Here is a 10,000-nt window from a genome sequence, read left to right as displayed (position 1 = left end):
CCAGGTGTGTGATTGCAGCGACAGCGCCTTTAACAGCGCTACGCCAAAAGCCCAAAGCTCGGCCAGATTGCAATAACGTTGCCGCCTCTTGTTAAAATCAAGAAGGGGCGGGGAAACTGAGGTTATAATGATGAAAAATGGGACTGGGTAGTGTCGTCGTGTCCACCGAGGTTCACTCCCCCAACCCTTCCTCACAGGGTGATCGCGTCTTCTTCACGGCCTGCATCTACCGGGTCGATTCCACCGCGCCAAGTCATCAACCCGGGCGCCCTGCCTCACCTCGCGCCCCGTCTTCCTGTTTGCTAGAACCCGTGTTCCACGCGGATCGTAATGAGCGGCCGGAGGATTTCAAAACACACACGTGCAATAGGAATAGGAATAGGAACAGGAACAGAAAGAGGGAGGGAGGGAGAGAGAGGTGGGGGGAGAGGGTGATTATAAGCTACACACTCTCCTACTGAAAGCACCTCAGCAAGTCCTCTACTCCGCGGCCCGGGGGAAGCCACCTCAGCCCCGAAGTTGGCCGCGACACATCAGTCGGTTGCGCTTCAAGCTTCAGTCTTTACTTCCGGCCTCAGCAGCTAAGCCATTAATTTCCTCGCGCTCCCAAATCCTCCTCCATCCCCCCTCTGCTCGGAGCCTTGCGTTCGCGACAGATCACATCGCAGTGTGGCGAGACCGCAGCCGTCATTACTCTTCCCGCGCGCCATCATCCCGCGCCGGCCCCCGTGACGTTTGTTACGCCCTTGCAACGACCGCCGCTCATCGTCACTCTCGCAAGCGATCCCGTCACGGTCACTTAGGGATGCGGCTTGCTTCACTCGTCTCAAATATAGCGTTGCGGTTTCTTAACTTTCAGCCCCATTATCACTTAATATATCTTCATGGGCACGCATTCAACGTTCAATTCCCAGCCTCGCTCCCTCCCTCCCTCCGTCGCAGTCGAGAATACTGGAGAGCGTGGTTCCATTTGTGAATGAACGCAGCCTCGCTTATGTCCCGCGAAAAAAAACGAGAGGATGCCAACCCGCGAACCATATATATAAATTTACGGACTAGGCAAGTGAACAAAACATAAATGCGTCTCAAAAACACTGCAAGCCCTTTCGCCACCTCCCTTCTCCCTTCTGAAACTGAACTGGAAAGTGTCCATTTTCATTCCATTCCCTTCTCTCCGACGATGTGGCTCCCACGGCTTTCGCATTCCCCAAAACTGCGAGAGAGCGAGCCTCTGAAGTCTAGTCCTCCAACTCGAGCCTCGTTTTGTGAACATGCGAATCTCCTCCCTTCTCCATTCACCCTCCCGCTTTCGCCTTACCTTCCTCCCTTTTCCTTTTCATCGGTTTTATCCATACTTCCATGCTTCCGCGTCCTTTCTCCCTTTTCTTTCCTTTCTTTCTATCCTCCTTGACCACACCTTCCTCCCGCCAAGCCGTGGATGCTCAGCCTGTAGGATTATCACCTTGGGAGCGTGAGGGGTGGGGGTGCGATGGGAAGAGGGCAAGGGAGAGCAGGGGAGGGCAGAGGAGGGGAGGAGAGGAGAAGGGTGGGGGCGTACCGCGTGCTGCGGGGAAACGTTACTGCAACATTAAAGGTGGCAGTCCCATCCGCGGCCCGCCCTCTACCCTCTTCCCAAACGACACAAGCCGCTCGCAACAAGCGTTCCCACACACAACACAAACACACGCGCACCCACATCTAACCCTGTTTCCACCTCGAGACACAATATACACCTAGAAAAAAAAATAGAACAGCTTATCCCGGCCCCCTCAAATACAAACAGATCCTTCCTACCTATCAGCTTTATTCCACCCACCCTTCCCTCACTCTCCCCATCCCCATCCACATCCCCACCCCCTGACCTAGCCGGGCGCCCCCCTCGCCCCACACCTAGCAACGTTGGCTCTCGTGACCTTGGTACAGCCAGAGCCGCTAATACTGTGATAAACACCCACTCAGTGCCACGCGGACGGGGCGGGAGGTGGAGAGGGTGGAGGGTAGGGGCGGTTTTTAAATTTGAAGTGTATATGGGGTTCCTTCTGTTGACGAAATGCAAGTTGTAGCGTCGGTCCAGCGAGCTCTCTTGCCGTATAGGAGGACAGGTTCCTTGGGGAAGGTTGCATAAAAAAAAGGCAGCGCACCAATAACTTGCTAATTTGGAATACTACATCACCCATCTAGCATGTCTGGTTTCTAAATGCCACTTAAATGTTGTGACCACTACTAGCACGGATTAGATCGATACACATGCTTACAAATACAGCACGCGTAAACCTAAAAAGCCCTGTAATGGCAATATGATATTAGGGCACGCGGTTTCTCCAGTAAATGGCACAGGGTCGGCAGCCCTCCGTAAATGCCCAATTCTCATGTTCGGTTAATGAAGTGGATGGACATAACATAAGGAATGCGTGTGAATCACTGTTTACAGATCTGTGAATATTTGTTCAATAATACAAACAGAATCGTCGAAAATATCTGGGCATGATGTTGACTTCCAGATCCAATTATCTAGCCCTTCTGCAGCTCGCTCTTGCTCGCGTCACACCCCGGGGCTAACAAATTCTACAGTCTGGCCAACATATTTCACAGCGGTCATTCATCACCCTCCCTTGGTCGTGCTCCCTCTCTTCCTCCCTTCTTTGACATGAGTCTCACTCTCACCGCCTTCTCCTCTATTCCCATTCGCCCTTCCCTCTCGACCTTCTCCCTCTCGTCCCATTCTTTCCGTCACTCTCACATGCTCACGTACACGCGACTGGAGGCGGGCCAAGCCTTCGCCCCTTCTTTCTGCGTGCGCTCCGTGACACGTCTAAGAATACAGCTGTGGTTGGACAGCCTCGCCACGGCCGCGAATACATCAAAGAAGAGGAGGGGGGGGGGGGCTACCCAGCCTGGGCATCCGCAGGTAAAGATCCAGTGCACACATACTAATTTCCATGTCACTTTAAATAGACGGTTTGGTCACCATTTGATAAGAAATTCATAATATATCAGTCTTATCCTCAACCCCCGCGCCTGCTGTAAGGGTAAGCCAGAGCAAAGCGGCGGACAGCATGACACAGCCGAAGAAATCATGAAAATGATAACCTATCATATTTGCAGGAGATTCTGTACCATCGCACATACTGTAACTCTCCCTCTATAGCCCGCCTCTTCTATATTACAAGTGCATTTTCCACCAACACTCAAAAGGAGAAACGTGCGCGGCCATAACCAATTCGTAAACAAGCTTTAGTGAGTTCATATGACCCGGAGAGAGTTGCCCTAGGGCCATGAGGACGAAGTTTTAAACACAGCAGCGGTGACCCTTCATGCGAGACTATCAGTGACGCATAAAATGGTACGTCGTTCGCACATCCACCTTGAATACTAATCGCCGCAGGACTCGCCTGATGCCACGCTCAGGGAATACTATTTACTCTTGCGTGTGGGAATGAGAGTCGAGGTCTCCCATTCGCGAGACTACCAAACCCGACCCGAAACCGGCGCCGCCAGATGTTCCGCTTCACGAATAATGTAAAGCAACATCGTCAGGGTTGATGGTGTATTTATCGCTGCTACGCGCTAGCTCGGGTCACGCAACATCAAACACACCTGGCCTGTCATGAGCCCACCTGACTCGTCCGCAAGCCAAGTCCCCGCATGCGACTCGCCGAGCAAGGTCGTCTCCTCCCCACGCGCGTGACTAGCAGGTGCTGCGGTCTCAGCGGCTGTTAAACCTTCGCCCTGATAACATTCCATAGTAAATTCACCTATATTGGTGTATCGATCACCTCCATCGTAATAAATATTCAAACAGGTGTATTATCAGACATCTCAAGTAATAACAGCATCATGACGTCACGCAAGGGTAAATGTTTAATCTTATCGGGTCAGTTAGAAGTTCAATGTCGTTTCTTAAGCCTTTCCTTATCTTCACACAAACAAACTAATGCGAAGGGTACCATTAGGGTTAGTGCACAAATGCACTAATACGAAGTGTACCAATTAGGGTTAGTATGCAACAGCACAAAGAAAATAATGCCGTACATACACACAACTGCATATACACAAATAAAATACGTTGACCATAAAAGACATTGCCAGCATCTTCACATCACAAACGCATAGATATTCAAAACAACCGCTTGACGAATAAATAAATAAACAAACTAACAAATATATAAAAGAGGAGAATCTTAAAGCCAAGTAAGAGGATACAACACATTTTTCCTGACTTCCACTTGAACCTTCCTGTGTGACTGTCACATTCTGAACGCCCACAGCCTTCTCCCATTCAGGCTATCCCTCTCATCAGCCCCAATCAATAGAGAAGAGGGACACTTTTCTCATGGAAATCATGATGCATGTCCCATGCACCACTGTCATGGTGCTGTCATGAATCTACTGCACAGTTTCAATTACTGGCTTGTTATCCTTAGTAGTGACTCACTGCTAGAACTCGAGATCTAGCATGTGTGAGTGCGTGCACGGGTAAATATGCCAGGGAGAGGGGGGAGGGGGTAAGAAAGGGAAGAGAAAAAAGGGAGGGGAAGAGAAGGGGACGGGGAAGGGGGAAGGGGGAAGGGGGAGGGATAGGGAGAGAATGGGAGAGCGAGGGACGGGGGGAGAGAGAGAGAGAGAGAGAGAGAGAGAGAGAGAGAGAGAGAGAGAGAGAGAGAGAGAGAGAGAGAGAGAGAGAGAGAGAGAGAGAGAGAGAGAGATGCAAACACATATCAGGTCACTAGACAGATGAAAACTGAAAGATGCGAGTATACAGAGGGACAAGAAGAAAGAGAATGTCAAAAGGAAAGCTCGAAGAAGGGTGGAGCCCCAAATAGGGATTAGGGGGAAGGAAATGAATAAGGCGACGAGAGTGAAAGCAAGGAGTGGCAGAGGAGATAGACACAGGAGAGCGGGGGTCGCTGTGGTTCCAGTTCCTAATTATTTAATTACGTATCACTTTCTAACGGCGCGCGGTGCTTGGGTTTTGTGTACGTGATATGGGCTGTATGAGGCGAGAAAGTGAATAATAGAAGGGCGGGATGGAGTATGGGAGTGGGAGGGGGAGGGGAGGGGAGGGAAAGGGAAGGAAGGTGGAAGAGGAAGAAAGAAGAGGGAAAGAAGGAGGAAGGGAGGGAGGCAAAGGGAGGGATGAGGGGAAAGGGAGAGGGAGGGAGGGAAGGGAGAGGAGACAAGACAAAAAGGAGGGGGAGAAGAAAAGAGAAGGGAGAGGGAGGAAGGGAGGGAGGAGGAAAGGAAGAGGAGGAGAGGAAGGAGGGGAAGAGGAGGGAAAAGAGAGAGAGAGAGGAGAGAGAGAGAGAGAGAGAGAGAGAGAAAGAGAGAGAGAGAGAGAGAGGAAAAGAGAGAGAGGGAGAGGAAAAGAGAGAGAGAGAAGAGAGAAAGAGAGAAGAGGAAGAGGAGGAGAGAGAGAGTGAGGATAGGAGAGGAGAGGAGGAGAGAGAGATAGAGGAGAGAGAGAGAGAGGAGAGAGAGGAGAGAGAGAGAAGAGAGAGGGAGAAGAGAGAGAGAAGAGAGAAAGAGAGAGAGGAGAGAAGAGAAGAGAGAGAGAGAGAGGAAAAGAGAGAGAGAAAGAGAGAGAGGAAAGAGGAGAGAGAGAGAAGAGAGAGAGAGAAGAGAGAGAGAGAGAGAATAACTGACTGGTAAAATGAGTTAGCGGATGAAACGTCTGCGCGTGTGTTAAGATCTGTAGCCAAGACGTTTTAAACCAACGAATAATTGTATATCTGCATTGATCAGACGCACTGCAGGGCAGAGGGGAGGGAGAGGGGGCCGAGGTGTCAACCTTTGGGCGTGTGCAGGGAGCGTAATGTTGACACATGAACAGAGTGACACGTAAAGGATCATCACTGCTAATCACAAGCGTGAGTTATCGTCTTCTTACGACAGATAAAAAATGACAAGCTCAAATGACAAATACCTGACGTCTCTGTCCAAGGTTTGCGGCTTCTGATCAGATAGTTTACAAGAAGGCAAGGGAGACAATTACGCGATGTCAAGCGGGGTAGGGATAGGGATATGGGTAGGGACAGGGACAGGGCAAGGACAAAGGACAGGAACAGAATAGGGGAAAGGGGAAAGAAGAGGACGAGGACAGGGACAGGGACAAGGACAGGGAAAGGGAAAAGGACAGGGACGGAGCACGCAAAGCAACACGGAAACGGACAAGGAACAGGAAAGGAAAAGGGGAAAGGACAGGAACAAGGACAAGGATACGGACAGGGAAATGGGGGCAGGGACAGGGGCAGACTGATAAGAAAAACAATCAAGGCCGGAATCCGGCCACATCCCACCCCAAATCCCTGGGTCGACACGTACCTTTCTTGTAGGGCGAGTGGTAGGGCGAGGAGTGGTTGCTGGTGGTGCCGTTGTTGTGGTAGTGGCTGTAGTGGTGGGTGTGGCGGCGCGAGCGGGTGGAGGCCTCGGTGTTCCTGATGAGGTTATCGAAGATCATGATCCACTCGTCCTCCTGAGACCAGAGCGAGTCCAGGTGGTCGATGTAGGAGTCCAGCTCCTCCTTGGACTTGATGGGCGTCACGATTGTGGTGGACGAGGTCGAGGTGGAGGTCGAGGTCGAGGTGTTGTTCGTCGCGCTCGTGGCGGCCGAGTTGATGGTGTCGGTGGAATTGAGGGTGTCCACGGTGTCGGTGGAGGCGACGGAAGCGGTGGAAGTGTTGGACAGGGATCGGTTGATCCCTGACGGAGGACGGTCCTGCGAAGAGCCCATGGACGCCACACTGATCCTGCCGCTGCTGTCGCAACGGTCCTCCGGGTGCGTTCTTGGGCTGGTGGGCGTGGAGAAGGCGGAGGGCGTGGGGCTGGTGGCGGCAGGCGGGGGCGGCGTGGAGATGATGGGCCCGGGCGAGGGGCTGCCCGCGTGGCTCTCCGCGGCGCCGTTGCCCGCTGAGGAGCTGTGTCCACTGTCCAGGGAGCCCAGGGACTCGACCGAGCACTGCGAGGTGAGGGGCATGTCCCCGAGGCCGGCCAGCGAGCCCTCCAGCTCCACGCAGCCGGCGGGGCTGACGGACGGCGGCGGAGAGCCCTCCAGCAGACCTGGGTCGGTGGGGCTCACCGAAGGCATATCGACTCACTGGTTCACTGAGTCACACTAGCAGGTTCAATAGGAGAATGAGGCAGGGTGTCGGGCCGCCCACCCTCGCCTTGACCCGTCCAGTACACTAGTGTGACACCTGGTGACCTCCGCCTCACATGCCCTTCTGAATCACCATCGTTACACTCAGATTCAGCACTCACATAATAATATGCGGCTTAATTCACCTCCTGATCTATTTTCTGTCACATCAACACTATTACCACATCAAAGAGCGCACACGCAGTCATAATTCACTAGAAGGAAAAGCATAAATCATAAATACATAAATATAACAAAAAAACGAAGAGTCCGGAGCCGAGGCGAGCACCTCGTGACTCCTCCGACGGCAGCGATTCAACGACTCAACGAGCGCTAAGAGTGACAATGTTCTGGATGGCGGCGTTCCAATCGCGCGCCGCCGGAAGTTTATTGCGTCATTTCTTTCAGGCCGTTCGGCGAGTCAAGGACATCGGATTTTTGCAATCAGATTGCAGAAAGTTCCAGAGGTGAAATCAAATCAGCCGTGACTAATGCGCGATTGAGTTTGGCGCGTCATGCCTCACTGTCAAGACGCTTAAAATCGAAGGGGACAAGTTCTCCCGTGATGATGCAATATCCCTTAATCATCCTCAAATCCGATAATCAATAACAACAATAATCGTACCAACAAAATATAAAGTATCAATATCTCTCTCTCCCTCACTACCTCTCTCTCAATTTCTCCCTCTCCCTCTCTCATTCTGGAAAGCGAAAAAGACGGTGACTTAATACCCTCTTCAAGAAATGAGAATCCGAACGGCGAAACGGGCAAACAATAAGGCATCAGCGAGGGCCTGTGAAAATGCGGAAAGGGTGGGGGGGGCATAACAGCCCCTTAAATCTCGCTGCTCACGATCATCTCGGCCCGAGTGCAAAGCCTGAGGAATAAGAATGGGAATAGGAACAGGAATGGAGGGCGAGGAGGACGAGGAAGAAGAAATGAAGAGAGGAAAGGAAGGTATTGTAAAATTATTACACGACTGGAAAAGAATAGGAAAAAATACTAAGGATGGAAAGAAAAGAAAAAATAAAAGAGACCGTGATAAAAACCAGCCTGGAAGCCAAGAAACGAACTCCAAGGAGGAGGATAGGCCGACAAGAAAAAAATAATAAAGAAAAGAGAGAAAAAAATCAGAAAGTCCTTAACCTTTCATCACTGGAGAGGAAAGCAACCTGAAGGCCAGGTCAAGGAGGAGGAAGAGGCCTATCTCTGTACGTGCGGCCTGGAAGGAAGAAATGAAGGAAGGACGGAGAGAGGGAAGAGGGGAAATGGGGGGGGGGGGAGATAATGAAAAAGAGGGAGAGGGGGTAGCGACGGGGATGAGGGTGGGAGAGGGGCGTGTGCATGACGAAGTGATTAACTTCCAAGTGCACTCGCGAGTTGGGGTGAGGGGGGGGTGGAGGAAAGGGGAAGGGGAGGAGGGTAGATCAGCTGTAATAGATGCTACGAGAAGACAGAACAGAAGGCTCAAACAGCAGCCCAAGAAGAGGGATAGGAAATTAATTCTCTAAGCTAGGTGAGGATGTGCGTAAAAGGGACGGGGACCGATGATTGGTAAAGCGAAAGCATCGGAAGCAAAAGGAAGTGGAATTGAGAAATGGAAAAATGAAAGACGATGTTGATGGAAAAACAATAAAAGGCAACGAGTTGTCGTTCTCTCTCTCTCTCTCTCTCTCTCTCTCTCTCTCTCTCTCTCTCTCTCTCTCTCTCTCTCTCTCTCTCTCTCCCTCTCTCCCTCTCTCCCTCTCTCACACTCACACACTCACACACTCACACACTCACACACTCACTCACACACACACACACACCACCACACCACACACCACACCCACACACACACACACACACACACACCACACACACACACACACACAAAATAATAATAATAAAAAAATAAAAAAAAAAAATAATAATAATAATAATCCCCACCCCCAAAAAGGGACTCGAAAACATGGCAGAATTCTCTACACGGTTCCTTCGCCGATATGTCTACTACATCAAAAATACTAATGTACAATCCCTAAGCAGAAAATCTCTCTCCTAAGCTAGCAATCCCAACCGAGGACAACCCTAATCCTAGTCTTAGCCCAGATCGAGCCCGCCGACCTTGCCTATCCCCCTGCGACGCCCGAGAGGCCTCTGCACTCGACGCCGAAATCACATCAGGGAAGTTCCGACTTTAAGACACCTACAAAGAAGGGCCATAAATCCCCATCAGAGCTTCCGGTGGGACATTCCAGGACCCTCGCGGTTGGGCGCCGCCAGCCTACCTCAGGTCCTCGGCCGCCGCGGGGGGCACGCGCCGCTTAGATATCAAGTCGGGGCAGAACAGCTGAGGTGCAAAAACAAGCGGGGAAGGCGAGAAGAGAGAAGAATCAAGGGGATGGGAATGATGATGAGGAAGAAGTCGAGGCGAAAATAGTAAAATAAATAAAGCGAAGAGGAAGAAGTTATACAGCGTGATGACGTAATGATAGTTTAAGACCTGAGGGAAACTTGCATGACTGATGCTGCCCTCGATAACAAGACTCCCACACCCAGTCCGTGCACGCCGCATCAGCATATGCAACAGCCCTATCACGACGAGTCCAGTTCCAACGGCACGGACGACAGACATCACGAAGCCTCTCTCCGCGCCGAGAAATGCCCTCTGCCGCCTCTCCCCCGGCAGCGTGGCGTGGGCGTGTGTCCCTTCAATCGTCTCTCCGGTCGCGTCGCTTTAAGCACGAGCCTCCGTGGCCCAGAACGCGGCCAATTACGACCCGGGGAAAGGGCCAACGCGGGGCGCACAGAGGAAGGGAGAACGGGAGAGTGAGTCCACGGAACAAAAGGGTTAGGCGGCTTGAAGGGCTCCCTTCCCTCCC

The 10,000-nt window shown here is 51.7% G+C and overlaps 1 protein-coding gene across 14 annotated transcripts in view; it reads right to left on the bottom strand.

Annotated features, from left to right (window-relative positions):
- Positions 1-10,000, bottom strand: part of LOC119582818 (CLIP-associating protein 2-like) — a 128,870-nt gene that overhangs the window by 111,559 nt on the left and 7,311 nt on the right. For all 14 annotated transcript variants that reach the window (XM_037931270.1, XM_037931272.1, XM_037931278.1 and 11 more), the window contains exon 2: positions 6,322-7,350. In XM_037931270.1, the coding sequence (XP_037787198.1) occupies positions 6,322-7,084 (763 nt within the window). In that variant the 5' untranslated portion in view covers positions 7,085-7,350. The remainder of the gene's footprint in view (positions 1-6,321; positions 7,351-10,000) is intronic.

This window comes from Penaeus monodon, chromosome 16 (genome assembly GCF_015228065.2).
Source record: "Penaeus monodon isolate SGIC_2016 chromosome 16, NSTDA_Pmon_1, whole genome shotgun sequence".
NCBI classification, from domain to species: Eukaryota; Metazoa; Arthropoda; class Malacostraca; order Decapoda; family Penaeidae; genus Penaeus; species Penaeus monodon.
This window is presented reverse-complemented; position numbering and strand designations above follow the sequence as displayed.